Source organism: Numida meleagris, chromosome 22 (assembly GCF_002078875.1).
Source record: "Numida meleagris isolate 19003 breed g44 Domestic line chromosome 22, NumMel1.0, whole genome shotgun sequence".
Lineage (NCBI taxonomy): Eukaryota > Metazoa > Chordata > Aves > Galliformes > Numididae > Numida > Numida meleagris.
The window spans coordinates 2,871,821-2,894,146 of NC_034430.1; the positions used below are offsets into that span (position 1 = coordinate 2,871,821).

The window sequence follows — 22,326 nt, forward strand, 5'->3', positions numbered from 1 at the left end:
CCCCTGGCAGCTGCCTGCAAAGAGAGCAAGCGGCCGCTGGAGGTGTCGCAGCACTCGGAGGAGATGGGGCTGATCCTGGGAATCTGTGCTGGTGGGCTCGTCGTCCTCATTATCCTGCTGGGAGCCATCATTGTCGTCATTCGGAAAGGGTAAGGAGACCTGCATTTCCATCTGCCCGTCCTCCCTGCTGTAACTAGTGGGGTGCAGCGCTGACTGGAGGTGTCTGGGAGCCTCACTGCTGCACTGAGTAGACTCCAGATCCTCCTCCCAGACAAAGTGATGTCAGTAGTTGTGATTTGTGAGATTTCCTTGCTTGCTTCTGCTGCCACATCCAACCCAAACCTGTCAGGTAGCCCAAGGAGGGACAGGCATTCAGCCTGGCCTGGACAGCAGGGAGATGCTGAGCAGCTGGGGCACTGCACGGGTTGAAGGCATGGAATAAACCCATGCAGCTGCAGTGAGAAGGGCATGGCAGGAGGTGACCCTGGGGACCAAGGAGCAAACTCCTGGGACATTCCTTCACCCTTGAGACTCTACAGCTTTGATCTACCATCGCTCTCCCCCATGGTTTCTGGCCTTTTACTGCTCTATGCAACTCTGCTGGTTCTGTATGGACTGAAATGCTGCTGCATGGGGGGTGCTGGGGCAGTGCTGAGCCTCACTGTCCTCATCCCTGTCCCTCTGCATGAGGATAAGGGGAGCAGCAGGGCTGCCCATCCCCCAGGCAGGGAGCTGCAGGCGCCTGCACAAGGTATGGCTGCTCAGCCATCCCCACTCTGCCTGGGCTCATTTTAATGCAGAAATACTCATTTTTTTTCAGTAAAACATGAGCAGCGACGTGCCGAGACCCTCCAGCTTTTCTGGCTCGAAATGAAACATTCCCATTCGTTTGTGTGCAGGAGGGGAGCTTTCCCAACGCTCACCCCTTGGGGACCATGAGCTCCTCTCCCCTCCCACGGGGGCCCCTGTGCTCTGTGATCCGGGATGGGGCTGTGGCCATGCAGCTGTTGTTGGGGAAGCTCAGCGGGATGGGAGGGAGGAGGATGAGGGCTTTCTGGGACACTCATCCCCAGGAGCGCTGAGGACACGGCCACTGCTTTTCACTGAAGTGCAGCACCCTGGAAAGTGGCCTTTTACTGCAGGGGGCCCAAGGCAGCACTGAGCCGTGGGGGGCATTAAAAGCAGGGCTTGCACGGCAGGGAAAAAAGGGCAGCAATTAAATGCTGTCCTCGTGCAGGGCTCGGGAGCAGTGGGAGGAAAGTATGCCAATGGCCAGGGGGAGCAAAACAACCACAGCTCGTGCAAATCTGCACATCTCTTTATGACTTTGTTTGCCTTGAAGGATTCTCGCTGCTCTGTGCCAGCTTGAAAGCAGGGCTGTGGTGTCCCATCACCACTGCAGTGCTGCAAAGTGTGTGGGGTTGGCCCGTGGCTTCTTCTCCTCCCTGTGCACGTGGTGCTGGGCGTGTTCTGGATGGAGTAAATGCTGGTGGTGCTGATGCATTTGAAGCCCTTTGGTTCTCATGAGTGGTGCTGTTGGGCCAGCGGAGAGAGAAAACCACTGTGTTTCCATTGCCCTTTGCATCAACGTCCCAGCGTGAACTGGCAGAAGGGGCCACAAATTAGACCCAGCGTTGAGGACACGGCCGTGGAGCTGTTGGAAGCTGGGATTAGCTCATCAATCTCCTCCGGAACGTTTTGCTGTTGGAAAATGCTGATGTGGTGGAATGGAAATGTGCCCCCAGAATCCACTCGTCTGTAATGAATGGTGACAGCCGGCGCAGGCGACCCCGACCCCACGTCCCCCGATGGGGAAGCGATGCCAGCTCCCTGGGGATGGCCCAAATTCCCGGCACGTTCACTGTTCGGTCTTATGAAACGTGAAATATCCCCTGGGTACCTCTCTGACCACGGTGGCCACAGGAGCTGGTGCTCGGGCTCTGCTGCCAGGATGCCTGGGTTGCTGTGGATGCAGAAGGGCAGCCAGGATTCTCTCCGGTGCGCTTGATTTTTCTGAGCACGGAGTCGGGCTGAAGTCCCTGGTGCTTTGTACAACAGCTCAGGGCTCCCCAGTAATAACTCATTGGTGTTAGGGCACGTGCCGCCCATTACCTGCTCTCCAGGGCTCACTGCCAGAGACAGGGAGGAGCTGCCCTCAGCTTTCATCCCATGGTTTGATGCTTCGTGGTGCAGAAGGAGGGCGGCCCTGCGGGGAGGAGGGCTGAGAGGAAGGGGACCCTTCTGAGTTGCTCATGGTGTGTGGGTGCCTGCCTGTTCTGTGCTCTCCTTCCCTGCGCGCTGCCCTAGAGCCCTGCTTACTGCATCAGAGAAAAGCTGCTTGTGCAATTTGTGCCATTCTCTTTGTTTGCACGCTTGCCAGGAGGAACTACTATTCTTACTCCTATTACCCGTAAGTAATTGTCATTCTCTCCCTCCTCCTTTCCTCCTGCCCCCCTTGCTCTGCTGCTTTCCACTCCAACAAGTCCTTTTCTCTGTCAAGTACATCTTAAGGGCCTCTTTGGCTTGGGAAAATAATGCTTCTGAGCTCATTAGGACGGAAGGCAGTGTAAGCAGAAAGGGTCAGATACCCAGCACGGCTGTGCTCCTGCTGAGGTGGCCGATTCCTGCTTGAATTCAGGGTTTTGACAGCATCCTGCAGTATCCTTTCCTCACCAGTGCGAGGTCCCTCAGGTGGCGTGGGCTCGGGTCTCCTGCTGGTCCTACCCCCAGTGACAGAAGAGGACACTGAGGATGCAAAGCTGGGACTGCTGCAGCCTGCAGGAGATGGGGAGATGCTCCATGCAGAGCTGCAGCTGGACTGGGGCACCAGAATACCAAAGCACTGGGGGAAATAAGCCATCCTGCAGCCCCAAATAAGCCAAGCCCTGGGGAATTGGTTTGGGGTCCGGCAGTGACGCTGGTTCAGCCCCATTCTTTTCTCCTTTGCATCTCCCTGCAGCAAACCTGTCAACATGACCAAAGCGACAATTAATTACCGCCACGAGAAGACGCACATGATGAGTGCCATCGACCGGAGCTTCACGGACCAGAGCACTCTGCAGGAGGATGAGAGGCTGGGGCTCTCCTTCATGGACACCCACAACTACAGCAACCGTGGTAAGGACAGGGAGCTGCAGCGTTCCCATTGCTGTAAGCATCGGAGCAGCAGTGTGCCCTGCTTGGCTCTTTGGCTCTGACCGGAGTGCTGTGCACAGCTGTGGGGTTTGGAGGGTGAAAGAGCCACAGCCTTCATATCAGAGGGAGACTGATAACTGCACACCCACTGGAGCATGTGACTCGGCACTGATTTAGTTGTAAAATAACTTGTTCAGTGCCTCAGTTTCAAACATATGCTAATAACATCTGTTACAGTAACTCCAAGATGCTGCTTACACACAGCTCTTTTCCACCGACTGCTGGATTAATATGATTCCTGGCATTGTCTCGCAGACAGTAGAAGCCCAGAGGGCAAACTTTTCCTCCTTTTAATACATCTGTATAAGCGTATTATTTTTCAGTTACTGTCCTACTGGGGCTCCTCGAAACACTCATAGCCAGACTGCTTTGTACTGAGATTTTTCTCCATCTTGGAGCTAGAGTAGCCAGCCGTGCTGTGTTTCTTTTGGGAGTGGGGCTGTAGAGCTGGATCCTGCTCTGCTGCTTGCTGCTCCCTGTCCCTCTGCTGGTCCCTGTCTTGCCTCAGTTTTCTTGCATTGAAGCAAAGCCAGGAATACTTCTCATAAAGGGTCCTCGGTGTGTGACCGTGCAGATCCCGGCCTGCACGGAGCTGCTGGCACACTGCAACACTGCAGTTCCTTTCCTATTAAACCTGATGGAGAAGCGCCCTGTGTAGGTTGCACAAGGAGCCAGAGGTGCCAGCACAAGTGAGAAGCTGATCCTTGCATTTGAGCAGACCCAAAAAAAAAACCAAAAAAGCCTGGCAGCTCTGAGCGAGCCAGCATGGGTGGTTTTTAGAAGTGTTGTTAGGGAAACCGCATCCAGGGCTCCGCTGTCACAGCAGAGCTGCTCGCTGGCACTGCAGGATCTGCAGCGGCCACCTCTCTTGGCAGCAATGAGGAGCATCAGTTCTTGTGCAAACCCAAATTTCAGGATCGTGTGTGCTGGCCAGGCAGCAGCCCTGTGGGGTGAATGTGGGTGAGCTGTGCCAGTAATTATATGGCACTGGCCTAAACTGGGTAAAACAGTGCATAAGCTCATGCATTAACCCACAGCAAAGTCCATTTGTGTCAGTACTAGAAATAAGGGGATGGTATCCAGCAGTGAGGAAAATTAACCATTAGGCTGGGCTGGAGACTTTGGCAATGCAGTTCTTCAAGTCAGGACTTTTAAGTGAATATTTATGCATGTACCTTGTAGTGGTCTGGATGGGAGGTAAGTGCTCGAATCAATGAGAAGTAAGCAGCGAGCCCTCTTTAGATCTTGCCCACTGGTTTCTAAGAGGTGTGCTGTGGTCCTAAGAGGCTGTAATGGCACTTGCCAGCTTTGGGCTGCAGGAACAGCTGCAGAGAGTGTGATGGGATCTGGACCACCTGTGTCACCCTGAGAGAGAACCAGTGGTGGGGCAGCTCCAGCATCTTCCTGGAGAATTTCGTTGTCCTTGCTCTGTGGGTGTAAAGGGGCTGGCAGGGACACGGTCCGAGGCGTTGCTCCCCTGTTGATCCCCTTTCTCCCTCCTCGTTTGCAGGCGACCAGCGCAGCAGCGTGGTCAATGAGTCCAGCAGCCTGCTGGGGGGCTCCCCCCGCCGCCAGTGCGGCCGCAAAGGGTCCCCATATCACACTGGGCAGCTGCACCCCGCTGTGCGCGTGGCCGACCTCCTCCAGCACATCAACCAGATGAAGACAGCAGAGGGCTACGGCTTCAAGCAGGAGTACGAGGTGAGAGCATCGCGTGCTGTGTTTTGGGGAGGGTTAGGTTGTGGGATGGGTAGGTACCCTGGGTTGTGGCAAGGTGGTGGTACAGGACCCTTGTGCGAGAGGATGCTCCAGACCTGGAGCTACAATGCTATGGAGGGAAGGAGCTGGAGATCACAGCTCTCTGAGCACCTCGAGTCCTTAGCTGTCAGCACAGGAGGTGTTTCTGCTTTTTCTGGCTGAGTCTTGATTAGATTTCAGTCCTCTCTCTATTTAACCAGCAATTCAAAAGTGAGATGAGCTGGAACAGCTCTGCCAGCCCTGCAACAGGTCACCCAGCATCTTCTGCTGGGGCTGGAGATGATTCTCATTGCTCAGGTCCTCCTGGGCAAATGCCCAGCAGCGTCACCTCTCTGCCACTTCCTCCCTCTGCAATGCACACTCCTTATGGGTAAGCGTGGACACAGCCTGAGAATGAGCAATTCCTCTGCAAGCAGGCAGCTCCCAAGGCTGTGGAAAGGCTGCAGCAGGGGCCATCCCTGTTCTTCCAGGGGAGGGACATCACCCCGAGGGTCAGCACTTGCATCACGCCCATTCCATCCCATTGGGCTGCAGCTCTTGTAATGGAGTGCAGAATTCTGCGCAGCTCTGCTGCGACGCGCCCGGCCGCATTGATTTCCTGGCTTCTTGGTGTCCCACAGATCTAGTGATTGAAATTTCCCAGTGAAATTACTGTTTAATGTTTAGTTGTTTCAAGTGCAGGAGCTTTTTTTTCCCCCCTTTTTCATGTATTGGACAAACCAGGGCTGGCTATAATCATTAGTGCTCCTTGAAAAGCTGCTGTATGTTCTTGGAACCTAGTCATTTGAAAGCACTCAGATATTATGGGAGGGGAGAAAACATGTAATTTCCTTCCACTTTCCTCCTCTTACGCCAATCTATGAATGTTACTGTTATTACATGCAAACCTGTTCTGTGCTGGGGAGAGAAGGGTCTGCGGAGATAAAAAAAAAAAAAAAAAAAAAGGGAGAAAAAACAAACTGGAAAAAAAAACAAGCAGCATGTAATTTGCTGGGAAATAGGGCATTTGGTGGATGCAACAGAAGCGTAGAGCTGGCAGAGCTCTGGAATCAAGGCCTCTGCCCCGATCCCTGGGAGGGTTTTGAGCCAAGGGTGTCCCCAGAACCCTGTCCAGGGCTGTGACAGCTGTGTCTCCTTGCAGAGCTTCTTTGAAGGCTGGGATGCTTCAAAGAAAAAAGACAAGACCAAAGGGAGACAGGATCACGTGTCGACATGTAAGTGCATGGAGCAAAGGCTTGGACACCTTGAACAGCATGAAAAGCCTTCTAAAGAGCTGGGGTTTTACTTTATTTTGTCTGGTCTGTGGCAAGGAATAAACTGACGGGGTTTGGTTGGTTGGGGGGCAGCAGAAAGCTCCTTGCTGAGCAGGGGTCGGGGCCTGGGAGCTCCCGTTGGGCTATGGCACTGCAGGGAACAGCACCTTCTCCTCTCACCTTCCAGATGACCGCCACCGTGTGAAGCTCCATCCACTGCTGGGCGATCCCAACTCGGATTACATCAACGCCAACTACATTGATGTAAGCAGGGACAGAGCTGCGGGGCTGAGCTTCCTGAGGGCCGTCAGGGTCTGCTCCCTGGAGGGAGCTCAGGCAGACCACACCACGTGTCCCTGAAGTGCCCTCCTGCTTTATGTCCGTCAGCAATTTGTGCTCGTTTCTGTTGCTGTCCCCTGCAGCTGTATCTGTCTTTCATCCTCAGCTCCTGTCTGTCTCTGCTTTCTCATTCCCTTTTCCATCCTTTCTGCATGGCTCCAGGATTGCTGTCCTCTTTGGTCAGAGGATGCAGAGGTGGAGGAGGAACGTGGGGACGGGCTGGGGGTTTGTGCTGTGCTGAGGGGGCACGCCTGGTCCCAGCAATGCATGAATCTGAGCAGAGCTTGGTTCTTGGAATGATGTCCCCTGTCACCTCCAGCGATGCCAAGCCCAGGGGAGGCTTAAGACTATGGGCTCTGGCAGAGGCGAAGTGAGGGAGAGGTCAGGGGCTCTGCAGGCTCCTTGGAAGTGGCAGGTGCTGCTTCCAGATCTGGGCCAGGACGGTGACCCTGCTGCCCGGAGGACATTATCCAGCAAGAGGGGTCCGATGCCACTGTGATGGGCTCCCTGTGCCCGAGCAGTGTCCCTGTTCCTGTCCCTGTGTGTCCTTCCTGCCCTGTGGCTCTGTCCTGCCTCTCGAGCTCTGCCTCACTAATGTCTCTGTCTCTGATCTTTCTCTCTCAAACCTGTGTCCGAATGGGATCGTTCAGATTCGGATTAACCGAGAAGTAAGTAGATGGTTCCCTGCTCCTCTGCTCCTGGGCACGGGGCCGTTGCTCCACGTAAAGGTGTAAAATTGCACCTGTGAGAGGCAGGCTTGGTTAAAAACACATGGAAAGATTGGGGACAGGGAGAGAGGTGAGGTCTCCAGCTTCTGCCACCGTCACCTCCATGTGTGTGATATTCGGGAACAATGGCTAAGGCTGCTGGCAGGAATGGGACACCTGGTGCCCATGGGTCCCTGTCCCTGTGGCACTGGCCTCACTGGGAAATGCTCTGCTGCTTGGGCTGACATGTCTGTGTTGAGAGCCAGCGATGCTCGCGGTGCCATGGGATGCAGGAGGGGGAGTGGGGCCATCACTCCATGCCACGTGGCTGCTACAGGCTGGGATGTGTATTATTCATTGGACTCCTGTGACAGTGTGGCCACACCTCAGTTTGGGGTGTTTTGGAGGTGCTGGTCCACAAAGTGGATGCAGGCTTGGGCGGGGGGAGAGGGGTCACACCCTTTCTTGAGACATGGGATGTGATCCAGGCTAGGAAAGAATGCTGCAGCAGCATTGTGCTGGTGGCACGGCCGACCTGGGCACCTGCTGCTGGTGAGCAGAAGGGGTTTTGTTGGGCAGTGCTTGAGTGCCCCATGTCCTATTTGCTGGGCCTGACGCTTCTGCTTCTCTTGCAGGGTTACCACAGGTCCAACCACTTCATTGCCACCCAAGGTGAGTTGTCCCCTCTCTCTTTGCTCTTTGTAAACAGTGGTTTGTTGTCCAGTTCTGGGAGATTTGCTTTTGTCCGTGCAAGAAGGGGAGGAAACAGTCAAATTTGGGGACAAATAGGGCAATAGCAAAGCAGACTTGGTCAGCAGTCCCATAAGCACGAGGACCACTTCTTCCCTGTGTCCCCAGGTCCCAAGCAGGAGATGGTGTACGACTTCTGGCGCATGGTGTGGCAGGAGCACTGTTCCAGCATCGTGATGATAACCAAGCTGGTGGAAGTGGGCCGGGTAGGGGTCTCCTTTGCTCTCTTTGCCTCCAGGCTCTGGCTCTGCAACGTGCTCTGCAGGAGCCATAAACCCACCCCGTCCCCTTCTTGCAGGTGAAATGCTCCAAATATTGGCCGGATGACTCCGAGATGTATGGGGACATCAAGATCACCCTGGTGAAGTCTGAGGTGCTGGCAGAGTACGCCGTGCGGACCTTTGCTCTCGAGAGGGTACGCTCCTGCCCAACCCAGCCCATGCAAAGGACAGACCTTGAGCATCTCTAACCATTCCTTGTTGGCATTAAGGAATACTCTGCTTATTTACCCCAGTGTGGGGCTTTCTCCACTCTTTGGAGGTGCCACCCCCAAGTGCCTCCTCCCTTTGCACTTTCTGTTGCAGGCCTGGTCCTGGCTCTGCCCTCAGCCCAGGCATGCGGCTCAGGGTGAGCACTGTGTAATTGCAAAGGAGGATAAGTGTGCTTTTTCCCCTCCAGGCTGCAATGTGGGTAATGTGGCAGTTAGTTTCCAGCGTGGTACCTGGGGATGGAGCCAATGCAGTTCAACTCTTAATCTACAGGAATGTGAAATCACTGTCTGGTTAGGAGGCAGGTAGCAGAGATGCTTGTGGAACAGATCCAAGGTGCCTCAGGGCTGCTGCCTTCTCTGCTTGCTTTTAACCCTCTTACAGCCGAGGAGGGGAGAGCCATAGGGCTCCCAGAGTGACTGACCACAGTGAGGCTGGGAAAATCTTTGATTCCTTAGGAAATGGGATGTTTAGGTGTCAGGGGCAGGATTTTGCCGTCCCTTCTGTTTTCAGTAGCATGGGCTTTCACCCCATGGGTTTGCACAAAGCAGCTGAGCAGCTCGGAGGCTCTTCATGATGCAGCCTCCCCATCACAGTTGCCACAGCTTCACGTGACATCCGTCTGTCTGTCTGCCCCATGCCCACACGCTGTATTGCCCTCCCTTGCAGCGAGGTTACTCGGCCCGGCACGAGGTGAAGCAGTTCCACTTTACATCCTGGCCTGAGCACGGCGTCCCCTACCACGCCACGGGGCTGCTGGCCTTCATCCGCCGTGTGAAGGCGTCCACGCCGCCCGATGCCGGCCCCATCGTCATCCACTGCAGGTGGGCATGGGGACCGTCCCCATCCCGGGTGGGTTTCGGGGGTGCTGGGTTGTGCGCTTGGCAGCAAGGTGTGTTACAGGTGAGCTCTCAGCCTTTGAAAAGCTTGGAGTTATCCTGAAATATTTAGCAGGGAAAATGGAAATGGATAATTGAAAGGAAGAGCTGAGGCAGGGAAGGAGCTGGGGTTTGTGTTTGGTGTCCATCTGCGAAGCATGGAGCTGTAAGAAGTCATCCCCAGGGCTGTGGGTTGGCGGTGGCATAGGAGGATGCCTTGCTTGGCCACTGGTGATGGCTGTATTGAAACGCTCTTGAAATGCTGTGTTTGCCCAAAGGGGAGGAGCAGGGCTGGATGTTGGGTAGCACCGTTCCCCGTCCCTGCAGGGTGTCCCTGGTCCAGCTGAGGGAAAGCAGAGCAGAGCTGTGATTTTTCCATCCTCGTGCGGGCGTCCCCGTGTGCCAGGTTAATGGCTCTTCTTCTGCTGGGCAAACAAGGAAGATCTGATGAACGGGAGGGATTTTTTTATTTGATTTTTCCCTGTCAATTGCCTCATCAGTATTCATTCACTGGCAACAGCGAGTGTGATTAGCTCCCGTAGTCTGTAATCACTGATAATCACGACGAATGATTCATCAGCCCCAGAAATTAGGATTTCACTGCAGAAGACTTGGTGGGAAAGGAGCGGGGAGGGGGAAGCTCTGTGCTGGGAGGCTCAAAGGACTCAGCCTCCATTGCATTTTGGCTGCATGTGTGAAAGTGCCAGGATTTGGGCTGCTGCCTGGTCTGGCTGCAGGCATCGTGTTCTGCTCAGCTGTGCATCAGAGCTTGGTGCGGAGCATCCTCCTGCAGCATCTTTTGGGAGGGGACTGGCACTCAGGTGTTTCTTGCAAAAAGCATTGATTGCAGCTGTGCTCAAGCACTCATTACCCTTTGCTGCGAGCTCCTCCCCTCCTTTGCACAGCCCTGTACATGTGGATGCAGATGGATGGGGTGGATGCAGGGAAAGCCAGGTGAGGGCCGTGTTACAGACACGTGTGCCATCCTCCAGCCCTGTGCAGACTTTGTGCCTAAGGTTTTGCATGGTGCCATATGGCCTGGGTACACATTTGCTTTGTTTTCCCCTTCTCCAGCGCTGGCACGGGGAGAACCGGCTGCTACATCGTTCTGGATGTCATGCTGGACATGGCTGAGTGCGAGGGTGTCGTGGACATCTACAACTGCGTGAAGACACTGTGCTCGCGGAGGATCAACATGATACAGACGGAGGTGAGCGGGGTTGGTGCATCATACTGCTGATGCCAGCACCAAGAAAGGCTGAAAAGTACATCCAGCCCAGCCTGAGGTCATGTCTCATAGAAAGCCAGCATGCATCCTATTGCTTTTCAGCTTTTGGAGGGTGATTTGCTCGGGGCTAGCAGAGCTCCAGCAGAAGAACCTGAGGGTGTTTTGCTCCCTGCAAGCAGAAGCTGCCCTGGCCTTGCACAAATTCATCTCCCAGAGAAGGGGCTGAGTGGTGGGAGAAGAGGAGCTTCCTGCGTGTGATGCCCGGCTCAGCCTCTTCCTTTCCCCACAGGAGCAGTACGTCTTCATCCACGATGCCATCCTGGAAGCCTGCCTGTGTGGTGAAACCAGCATCCCTGCCAGCGAGTTCAAGCCCACCTACAAGGAGATGGTGAGGATTGAGCCGCAGAGCAATTCCTCGCAGCTGCGGGAGGAGTTCCAGGTGAGTGACCCCGGATCCAACACGTCCCCTCCCAAACTCCCAGCTGAGCCGAGAGGGGATTTGGAGACTGGCCCCAGCGTAGGAGGGAGCTAAGAGTGTCTGCCCACAGACCTTGAACTCAGTGACTCCCCACCTGGATGTGGAAGAGTGCAGCATCGCCCTCCTGCCCCGCAACCGGGAGAGGAACCGCAGCATGGACGTCCTGCCGCCTGACCGATGCCTTCCCTTCCTCATCTCCGTGGATGGAGACAGCAACAACTACATCAACGCGGCCTTAACTGATGTACGTGTGCTCTGGGGAGAAGGAAGGGGGCTGGCTTGGGTTTAGGGTCCTCATACCATGCTGCCATCCTCCTTGGGTGGCGTGCGGGCTTGGAGGTGGGATGGGGTGAGCCTTAGTGTCCTTCTGGGTGGAAATGCTGAGCGGCTTGGGCTGCTGAACCTTGGGTATGAGGGATCTGGGCTTGCAGAGGGGATGTGGGGAAGGCTGGTGCAGTTTTGGTGCTTGCTGCCTATCCTGCAGAGCAGCCAGCACCTGTGCAGCCTGCAAAACACAGCCTGAGCCCCACTTCAATGCACGCTGGGGTAATGGGGTTGTTGTAAGCTGCGGGGTGGCTTTTCATGCCAAACCTTGCTCAACGTGAATTCACAGCCTCGTTTTATCCAAGTGCACAAAGATGTGGGTGCATGTCAGCTCCAGCCTGCAGAGGAAGGACAGGAACCTCCATAGCAGGGTCCCTCACCCCTTCTTTATGCAGTGACATCTTGCTCATCTCAGAAGAGCTTTTCAGCTCTCACAAAGGAAGGTCAGGGCATCGTCTTCATTCATTTTGTAGTGAAGCTGAAGCACAGAAGAGGGAGGGAGTTGTTAGTGCTGAGCATCCCTGAGTGCTGCCATCATCCCGTGGTGCATGCTTCCTGTCCGTCCTGCTGCAATCTTGAAGGCCTTCCAGGTGGTCCCAAAGCCACCGTGCGTCCCCTTGTGCAATCAGAAAGGCCACCCATCATGGAAAAGCAATTTGCTGCCTGCTGATGATTGCAAAGCAGAGCAGAGAGGCTCAGAGTGTGAGCGACAGGTCGTTTGTCACCGAAACCACTTTCCTTCAAGCATGCTGGGTGCTTTGGCTGAGCCCTACAGCACAGTGTGCCCCAGGCAGCCTGCCCCCCTCCCCTGCCTTCCCCAGCACCTGAGCACCAGCACCTCCTGGCTCAGCCCTGCCTTATTCCCCTTGTCGGGTGATATATCTCCCTGCCTCTTCATGCAGAAGTTGTACCTGCATTTGCTTGCGGCAGAAGCAGTTTCTACACCGGAGGTGGCTGCTGATGGCTCGGGAGCAGCAGATAGAGGCTGTGACTATAGCAGGGTGGCAGCTTTGTTTTCCTCTTGCTTGGGGTCTGCAGATCCATTTTGTGTTTATACATCACTGAGCCTCCCTTCCTTAATCTCTGCTATGGGGACAGCCAGGGTCAGAGAATAGACGTTTCTATATAGACACGAAAAGCCCTTTGGATGAAATTCTCGCTGAAGGGATAAAACCCATTTGCCTCTTTAAAAAAAGAAGTCTCATTTACTTTAAGTGCCAAAGCGGTTTGCTCAGTAAGTCCGTCCGTCTGTCAGATCACATTGGTCCACGCTGAGCGTTGTGGTGCCGCTGGCAGAGCCGTGGCACTGTCATTGACACTGGTGCAGAAGCGCTGCGGGTGCCAGAGATGTGCGTGGTAAGGATGAAACCCACTCACTCTGGAGCTCGAAGGGCAGAGAGAGAGACTGGATGTGATGTGCAGTGAGGGCATTTCCATGAGCTGAGTGAGAAGGCTTCGCAGCAGCTGGAGGACTCGCTGTTAGCTGAGCTGCACTAATTCATCAGCACAGGGTGTGCGTGGCTCTGTTCGTGCTTCCGAGGATGCTTGAGCTGCAATGTGTTAATATGAAAGTGACTGATGCCCAGTTGTGGGCTTGCAGTCCTTTGGCAAGCTGGTGTTGGGATGGCTGAGGGAACAAAGCTCAGCTTTGCTGCTCCTGCTTTGCAGGGGGAGCTTCTCTGGGTCGCAGCTGGGTGTGGTGGAGAGGCAGGGACCGCAGCTTCCTTCCTGGAAACCTCCACTTTCTCTTTTCTCCTCTTTCCCTCCCTCTCCCCTTATTTGAGCAGGTTATATTTTAAGCAGGGAGCTGAAGCAGTCTCTCGTTCTCTGGAGATCTTTCATTCTGGTTTCTTTTCCTCCCAACGAGAAAGCTGAACTTGTTTCTGCTTGAGGTGCCTAGAGGTGTTGGGGCATGGCACTAGTGATGCCATGGGTGATGCAGTGCCACTTTTGCTTGGGTCTGGGGCAGTCCAGCTGCACTTGTTCTTGGATCCTGAGTGATTTCCCTTTCCTAGTTATGTGTGTGAAACTCCTTTCCCTGTGAGAGCCATCCCCAGCACAGGCAGGACCTGCTTTTCCTGGACCTGGATCTCCCAGCACACAGGCTGAGGCCATGCCAAGGAGGCCAGCACAGCTCAAGCATGGAGAAGGTGGCTTTGCTGGCCCTCAGCCACGAGTTGCACTGGTTTTTCAGGGTGTGACAGCAATGGCTTCAGTGCTGCCACCGTGTCCTTTAACCGTGCTGCTCTTCCTCCTTGCAGAGCTACACTAAGAGTGCTGCCTTCATCGTCACCCTGCACCCGCTGCAGAACACCACCACCGACTTCTGGCGGTTGGTGTACGACTATGGCTGCACTTCCATCGTCATGCTCAACCAGCTGAACCAGTCCAACTCCGCCTGGGTGAGTGCTGCCAGCAGCCCTGCGTGTGGCTCTGTCCTGCCTTGATGCTGGGTTGACTTTGCGTCGTAGAACCGTCATCTTTGCGAATGCCCAAAGGAGGCATAAAGCTAACGGGGCAAAGGAAAGCCTGGGGGATAAAGAGCTGACTTCATTCTCCTTTTCCAAAGGGGAAACTGAGGCGCAGGGAATTTTGCTGGTTCACACAGAGTTTTTGGTGAAGCTTGGCACAAAATGGGGCTCCCCTGGTTCGTCATGGAAGGCTACACTGCCAGGAACACATTTTGCTAGTGAGGTGCATCCTTCCCTCCCTCACCTGCCATGAGCAAGCTTATGGATTTGTTGTGCACAGTCAGCCCCCTCAGTGCTCTGCCCTGGCAGAGGCAATGTTTTGGTGCCAGGCTGTCAAGTGCTTGTCTTCCAAAAATCCGGTGGCTTGTGGATGCTGCTTTATTAATCAGCGTGCTACAGAGTGGGTGCCCTGCGGGTTTGTGGTGTGCTGGGATGTGCAGATCTGCTGAGCTGGGAGAGAGATGTCCGCTGTCACCTGCTCCCTGCAGAGAAGGGACAGAAGCCCTCTCCCAAGGTGGCTGGGGAGCTGGAGCCATGCCACAGCTAGAGCAGATGTAAAAGTCCACTCCAGGTCTGTATTGTTAATTCAGTGAGGAAACCTAGTGGATTTTTACATAAAATTAGCATTATAAACACTTAATGGATGTCGGAGAAGACTTCATTAGCTGGCTAATTTTACAAGGTGAGAGCAGATACACAATGTAAATGACCCCAAATGGGCAGTTATACCATTTGTCACAAGGATGTGAGGCATGCAGTGCCAGTCCTGTGTTGTGTGAATCCAAGTGCTGGACACACACACAGCTCCATGTGCTCGCATGTTACTGTCCCTGCACCATGACCATGCAGCAAAAGCATCAGCTATCAGCTGAACCCAGCTGTAAGGGACCACAGCAGTGGAGGGTGGTGGAACCCATTTCTTTTCTCTCTCCCTGCCTGTTCTTTCATTCCCAGTTCAGAAATGCCCAGCAGGAGCTGCCTGTCCCTGTCCCCTGCAGCGTGGCAGGGCAGCTGCTATCCCACAGCACCATCCTAGCCAGGGCTGTGCCATATTTCTTCATTATTCAGCCCCGTCTCTCTCTCTAGACATCTATTCTTTAGGGATGTCTGTGTGTTACAATATTTAGCTGGATCTTAAATGTTTACCAGTTTAGGACCAACAGCTAATAAATCAGCCTTTACAGCAGGCAGCTTTGAAAGGTGACTTAGAGGGTATATCCCTCACTTGAACTGTGTCTTTCCGAAGGAAGTTTTAATATCCAAATTATAGCTCTGAGTCTGGAAGGCTTAGAGATCTTGGAGATTTATAGCCCCTATTAATAACCAATTATTTCTCAAACACATTTGCCATGCAGTTAGGCCCAAGCCGTTAGATGGCCTGAAATGCTAAATGTTCTGTTAAAGTGCGGTGACAAACATCATATATTTTGTATCGCTGCTGGTTTCCCAGCTGTCATGGTGTGAAAACAATTGCATCCGTGACCCTTGGCCAGAGCCATCCATCAGTGCCCTGTGGGACGTGGGAGGGAGCAGGAGCTGCTCTGCAGCCCTTCCTTGTTGCTAGCTGACGTTGGTGTGACTTCGGGGTGGTCCTGGCCATGGGCTGAGGGCCACTGTCATGCCATCTGATTGGCTAAAGCTACACTGTGCCTCTTCTCCCTGCAGCCCTGCCTTCAGTACTGGCCTGAGCCTGGGCTCCAGCACTACGGCCCCATGGAGGTGGAGTACGTGTCCGGGGCGGCGGATGAGGACATCGTGTCCCGTCTCTTCCGAGTGCAGAACATAACCCGGGTGAGGCTCTCTCTGGTTTCGGGGCTCCATGTGTGTTTGTGTGTGCCCGGGTTCCCCCAGTGCAGAAATCCAGGCTGCAGGAGCTCATGGGCGCAGGCTGGGTTGCTTCTGGGGAAGGGCTGAAGCATTTCTAAGAGTTTCTTCATGTCACTGAAGACCTTTGGAGAGCAGAAGGATGCACCTAGCAAGGCCAGGCAGTCCTGGAGCTGGCTGGGTAACTGAACTATAGGTGCTGGCATGCTCCTCAACTTAACCCATCTCCTACAGAGGGTGCAGCCCCAGCTGCTCTCCTGGCCCAGTCTGTCAGATCTGTTGGCTCCATCCAACCATCCTTCAGTTCCCAGCTTCTTGCAAGACTTTGGACAACTCTGTAGAAGACCTGAAGTCCGCCTGTCCTGTGCCACATGTGTATCTCAGGGTAGAAGTGACCCATGTGGGTGCTGTGGCCTATCTAGAGCTGGCAGAGCAGTTCTCCTGTGGAGTGAGAAGATCTGCAAAGTACTTGCTACAGCACACCTGGCTTTCACAGATGGCCAGTTTGACTTGCCTTTAAATGAGGAGAAATCTAATGAAGTTGGGAAAGGACTCCTTGTGCTCTTTGCTAACTTAGAATGCAGCGTGGCTGAGGGGTTTGGATCCAAGAAGAGGTTTCACCAGGGAGCAGAGCACCAGAGGAGTGCTGGTGAATGTGAGGAACTGCTGCTCACCAAGCTGTGCCAGCTGGGCTTGGCTGGAGGGCAGCCAGGCCCACCTGAGCTTCATCCTGCACCTTTCCTCACTGGAAGCCAGAGGAGTTTGCTCCTATTCTGCCTCTTGATGCCCTGAATATTTCTGAGCAAGAACCCCCCACATCTGCTGGGCTGGAGCCTGGCCCCGTTCAGCTCCGTGGATGTAATCCTCCTCTTGCAGCCTGCTAACCAGATTTGGGTTTCCCCACTAACCAGCTTACTGGGGTATTAAGGCACGGTGCCAGCATTCAATCCCCCTCTTTGGATGGCAGCTCCTTGTGAGCCTCCTGGCTTCCAGCAACCACAACAAACACAGCCCTGGGTTCCTCCGCATGCAGGATGAGGATGTGATGGAGGAGCCCTGGGGAAGCTGAGGGCTCTGCTACCAGGTTTTGTGAGATGCAGACAGCTCGAGGTGCTGCTGGTTAGGATAAACCACCTTGATGGAGCTGCCTAGGGTGGTCAGTCCACTGGGTTGGTGTGAACTGTCAAGGAGAGGGCTCAACCATCCATCTCATTGCATTAGAAGGAGCTTTTCCCCTTTTTCACTACTGTCAATGCATGACAAACATGTCTTTGCCCTCCATGTAACCTCCAGCAGAGGCAAAAGAGCACACCCGTGGCTTAATGCTGATGATGTTTGCTTTTCTAGCTGCAGGAGGGGCACCTGATGGTCCGGCACTTCCAGTACCTGCGATGGTCAGCGTACCGAGACACCCCGGACTCCAAGAAGTCCTTCCTGCACCTCCTGACCCAAGTGGAGAGGTGGCAGAAGGAGAGCGGCGATGGCAGGACTGTGGTGCACTGCTTGTGAGTGTTAGCTGGAGGGCTGTGGGCTCTGGTGTGGGGGGAGGTGCCACGAGCTCACTTATTCACATAAATTCTTCTGAAATTCCCATCCCGTGCTGGTTTTGGAGGAGCCCAGATGGTGCTGCCTCTTCCAAAACACGAGTTTGGGGTGAAGCACCTTGTGATCACCGTCACAGCTCCTCTGTGAGGTGTGTTCCCCCACCAGAACCGAGCAGCATCCCTGCAGTTCACCCTGGTCCCAGCCCTGTCCTCATGTCCCCTGCGTGTCACAGGCTGCAGAGGGGTGCATCAGGAGCTGTGCATCTCCCACTGCTGGCTGCTCATCAGGCACATGCACTCTTCATCCCTTCCTCACGCACACGTGCTCTCCTCGGATGGGACCCAGCACGTTCACAGATTGGTAGAAGCAGCAGGAGAGCCTTTAATCAAAAATTAATTCTGGCTTCCCCCATCTTCATTAGCCGGAGGATAATTTGAAGACATGCTTTATAAAACACCGTCGTGTTCACTCATCCTCTCCCCAGTCCCTGTCACTGTCAGGGATCAGACGTGGCTGTGACGGATGGTTTCAGCCCAGGATGAATGGTTTTGCTGCTGTGCTGGGTAAAATGGGGCCAGCATCTCTGGCCAGTGCTGCCCGCTGTGCTCAGCCTGGGGAGCAGGGCTGGGTCACCCTGTGGATAGCCAGAGGGTCACAGAGGGACTAGGTGGCCTCTCCAGGCTCACTCGACTGGTCCATGACTAGGAACTGAGGCCAGATGTCTGAGCTCCAGCCCTGATGGTCCAAAAAGGCATTTTGTTGCTCTTACCTGGCCACTGGGAGGACCGGAGGGCAGGATCACAGCTCTTGTCACTGCGTGGGAATCATCCAGATCTCCCAGTTTGTCAGGGTTCTGGGACCTGTGGTGGGAAGGAGGGGATGGAGAGAGATCAGGGGGAACTGAATGGTGCAGGAAGATGCTCGAGGGCCATCTTCAGCCCCCACCCTGTGTGCTTTTCCCACCAGGAACGGGGGTGGCCGGAGTGGCACCTACTGTGCCTCCACCATGATCCTGGAGATGATCAAGTGTCACAACATGGCAGATATCTTCTATGCTGCGAAGACCCTCCGCAACTACAAGCCAAATATGGTGGAGACCTTGGTAAGCATCAGGCACTACCAGCATCCATGTTAACTGCTTCTCCCTGTGCATCTGCCTTCCTGCAAGCCTCCAGCAGGGAAAGGGGTGCTGGGGGATGCATGTACCCCAGAACACCATGTTTCTTCAGGAGCAGCCGTGGGCAGAAATCTTGTGCCCTATTCCAGGTCCTTGTTGGCAGGGTTGGGGCAGGAGCAGTGTGTGCTTGTCCCCACGTCTCCCGTGCTGGGCTGGTGCCTGGCGGTGGTTCAGAAGTAAGCCAGCCGGAAATATTTACCCTGCTTGGATTATAAAATCTCTAAGTTGACAAACGCAAATCACATCCCCCTCAAAACCATTTCATTAGGAATTAAATTGGAGGAGAAGGTGAGGGAGGGTACCAGGGAGCGGAGGGAGGGCTGCAGATAATGGAAAGATGATGTGACAAGCATGAAGCCACCAGGCCCATTGGGCTAAATTACCAAGGTATTAAAAAGGCAACATTTCACATCAGGACACGAGCATTCTCCAGGCTCAAATGAACCTGAAACAGCTATTCTGGGAATCCCAATCTCCTGGAGCCACTGGAGGCCGGATCCTCCCCCAGTGTATGAGTGCAGGCCTGCAGAGAGCAGCTGGAGCGGAACGCTTCCCTCTGGATCCAGCTTGTGCATCTTCCCCCTCTGCGCGCCCGTGGGGTTTATTTTTATATTATAATAAATGGAAACAATCTCTTTTCTTAATCCTAAAGCATTATGTGCTTTTAATCTAAGCTGACCCGGCCTCCCTACTTTGAAGCCCCTCTTCCCACTCCCACCTGGGGATAATGGGATTTTTGTGCTGGTGCTCAATCTGCCATCTCTGTGCTGCTGCTGTGGATTTTGGGAGGTCAGTTTCCCCCCTTTCCTTCAGGCTCAGTCCTCCCTTGCACCCAGGATGCTCCCACCCTAGAGCATCAGAATCCTGACTTGTGGTGGTTTCCCCCTTCTGGCTGTTTTTGCTCATTGGATGCTTGAAAGAGCAACATCTCACGGGGAGGGGCACTTCTGATGTCTGCGCTCCCCCATAGTTTTGTGTGCTATAAATTGCACGAGAGTGGGAACGCACAAGAACAGGTCATGTAAATGAGGACAAAGATGGACAAAACAGCCTTACGAGCTCACACACAGTGATTTTTGCTAAAAATATAGAGCTGGCCATGCTGGGATCTTAACTCTCTCCTCTCTCCCCAAACAGGAGCAGTATCATTTCTGCTACGACATAGCACTGGAATACTTGGAGTCCCTGGAGACCAGATAGCACCTTGCCAGGAGGGCGAAGGCAGAGGTTTGCTTCGGGTTTGTGCCAAACACGCGTTTTTGCACTTGGACGTTGCGTTAGTGCTGAAGGTGAGGAGGGGGAAACAGCAAAGGACCGGACGCAGACACAAATCAAGAGCAACAAAAGGACCTGGGGAGGTGTTGCCTGTTCTCCATCCTCTGCTCTCCGCCTTCCCTCCCCTTGCTCCAAGTGCATGGCCGTGGGTCGACGCCGCATCTCACCTCGTCCCATCCGTGCGGTGGTGTGGGGTTGGTGAGCATTGGAGGTGGCCCTGCAGCACTGCCTGGGCCCGCTCAGACACATCTGGAACAGCTGGAGAAGACCCCAAGGAAGGGAGGGAGAGGACAGAAGGATGCGAGCCTGTTTTGGCTGGATGAAGATTTGTGGAAAGATGCTTTTTGAATCGTACACGGAGATGAAGCTGTTCTTCAAGGAGCCCCGATGGTTCTGGTGTGTTTCACCCTTTGTGGAGACGCTCTTTGCACTGGAGCAAGGCTCCTGAAGGGAGATCATGGATTTCTGTCTACTTGACACGAGCTTGGTTTCCACTGTTGTGTTTCTGTGAATTGTGTCCTTTGTGCATTCAGCCCTGGACAGAGTGGGACTGGGGGATGGGAGGGAGGGGACGTGTGATGTCCCTCATGGGGACCAGCCCAGAGCCCTCTCCATGTCCTTACAAAGCTGCAGAAGTGATGTTTCCCCATGACTTGTCTGTCTCCACGCAGTCATCTCCATCCATAGCACTTACTTATTCCTTCGTGGGCAGCTCTAAGAGCTGCTCACATGTTCCTGCTGCCACCCAGCAGCCAGGACCCTAAAGGTGAAATCATGGAGGGTGGTGATTGATGGCAGCTGATGCTTTCTGGCTTCATCCTGCTACAGGCAGGCATCAGGTGTCACTTCTGATGTAGTAATTGCAGAGCTTGCTGTTTTATCTGGAAAAGCCAGGTTGTCATCAGGCCATAGGAGTGGGCCGGGGTCAGGGCTTTCTCACTTCAAACAGCTCCATGGAGGCACAGTGAAGGGATGCAGGTGAGGTTTGGAGTTTGTCTTGAAGAGCTGGGGCTGCGCACAACCCTTTGTCAGCTATTTTTTGGGAAGTGGAGAAAACCAGATGAGAAACCAGCATCCAGGTGCTGCAAATTGCATGTGGGCATCCATCTCCTTCGCTCCACCCCCCCAGCATCCTTCACCCCAGGCAGCAGAACCTTTCCAGCCCTGTTGCGATCACACCTGGACCATGATCCAAAGCCCAGCAGATGCTGTTTGGCTGCACCAGTCTGCAGCACGAAGCTCACAGAGCCAAAGTGGCTTCTCCCAGGATGAGCAAACCCCTGAGAAACTTCCCCCTGCCCTCCGAGGGTGGAAGGCCACAAGTTAAATCTCTCCTCTCTCTCCCCCTTGGAGGATTTGCGTGGATACTTGGCTCTCCCACGTCCTTGCTGAGTAATTCGCACAGCTTGACAACACTTTATCCAAGGGCTATGCAACACATTCCCCTTTGTTTCCATCCCTGCCGTGTGCCGGTGTTGCCTTGTGACCAAACAGTCCCATGGCTCCGTTTGGGGCCGGTAACACACATGCTTTGGGTGATGCTGTTGTGTGGGGTCAGTCCCCACATCATCCCCTTCTCTCCAGCACCGGGTCCACGCTGCCCAGGGTCTGCAGGTGCTGCATGGGATGGCTGCTTGCAGATGAAGGGTGGCCAGAAAAAAAAAAACTGGGGAAAAAAAGAGTTAAAAACCCCATTTAGTCCTGAGGAGATAGCAGAAACTGGAGGAATTGCATATATGTTTTAAAAGTGAGGGTTTTTTTTTTTTCTTCTTTTTTTTTGATATCTCCTTGCTGGATGTCTCTGGGTTTTTAGGGCATCTCATCTGAAGGGCAGACTTTGGAATCAAAGTGCTGTAAAATCCAACGCATCTCCAGCTCCTACTGAGATGCTCACGTGACAAGAGGCAAGGGCAGCCTGTACATAGGAATATATAGAGAGAAATATATATATATAAATATAAATATAAATACTGTTCTTAAGATGGATGATGTTTATTGGTATTACAGGTTCGAGTGGTGCTCTTTTTTTTTTTCCTCCCTTTATAATGTCCCCATGGAGGGGACATGAGGGACCCAGGGCGTGGGGGGCACAGGAGGGACTCATCTGATGTGGGTTGTACCACACACATCCAGCTGTTGTTGACTGTTTCTTTGGTTTGGGGTTGTTGTTTTTTTGTTATTATTCTTGGCTTTCTTTCAAGAAAATCAGTTGCATAAATAAATGTTCCAAATTTGTGATGGCCTCTGGCTTTCTCGTGTCAGCGTTGGGCTGGGAGCTGGATGGGACTTGGAGCAACCTGGTCTAGAGGGACACATCCCTGCCTATTGTTGGGGGTTGGAACTAGGTGATCTTAAAGGTCCCTTCCAACCCAAACCATCCTGTGATTTAGAGGAGAGGGGGAAGAAAAAAAAGAGGTATGGCCATATCTTGGTTTGTTCAAGGATGCTTTTGGGGAAACATATTTGCAAGGCCAGGTGCTGGGATTACAGAGCCTGCCTGGCATGGAGGGCCAGCACTGCTCTACAGAGCCCCAGGTGGGACGGGGTCAGTGCTGGGAAAGGTGCACAAAAGCAAGGAGGGACCTCCAGGGCCTTTCCCAGCTGGAAAATGAACACCTGCTGTAAGGAAACCTTCC

The 22,326-nt window shown here is 53.8% G+C and overlaps 1 protein-coding gene across 1 annotated transcript in view; it reads left to right on the forward strand.

The window, feature by feature from the left end:
* Positions 1-21,670, forward strand: part of PTPRU (protein tyrosine phosphatase, receptor type U) — a 44,449-nt gene extending 22,779 nt beyond the window's left edge. The window contains exons 14-30 of the mRNA XM_021375270.1: positions 11-149; positions 2,960-3,117; positions 4,706-4,896; positions 6,095-6,167; positions 6,394-6,470; positions 7,888-7,924; positions 8,111-8,208; positions 8,301-8,417; positions 9,160-9,314; positions 10,443-10,578; positions 10,886-11,035; positions 11,145-11,318; positions 13,660-13,800; positions 15,535-15,660; positions 17,041-17,198; positions 18,205-18,340; positions 19,553-21,670. Coding sequence (XP_021230945.1) covers positions 11-149; positions 2,960-3,117; positions 4,706-4,896; positions 6,095-6,167; positions 6,394-6,470; positions 7,888-7,924; positions 8,111-8,208; positions 8,301-8,417; positions 9,160-9,314; positions 10,443-10,578; positions 10,886-11,035; positions 11,145-11,318; positions 13,660-13,800; positions 15,535-15,660; positions 17,041-17,198; positions 18,205-18,340; positions 19,553-19,615 — 2,129 coding nt within the window. The 3' untranslated portion in view covers positions 19,616-21,670. The remainder of the gene's footprint in view (positions 1-10; positions 150-2,959; positions 3,118-4,705; positions 4,897-6,094; positions 6,168-6,393; positions 6,471-7,887; positions 7,925-8,110; positions 8,209-8,300; positions 8,418-9,159; positions 9,315-10,442; positions 10,579-10,885; positions 11,036-11,144; positions 11,319-13,659; positions 13,801-15,534; positions 15,661-17,040; positions 17,199-18,204; positions 18,341-19,552) is intronic.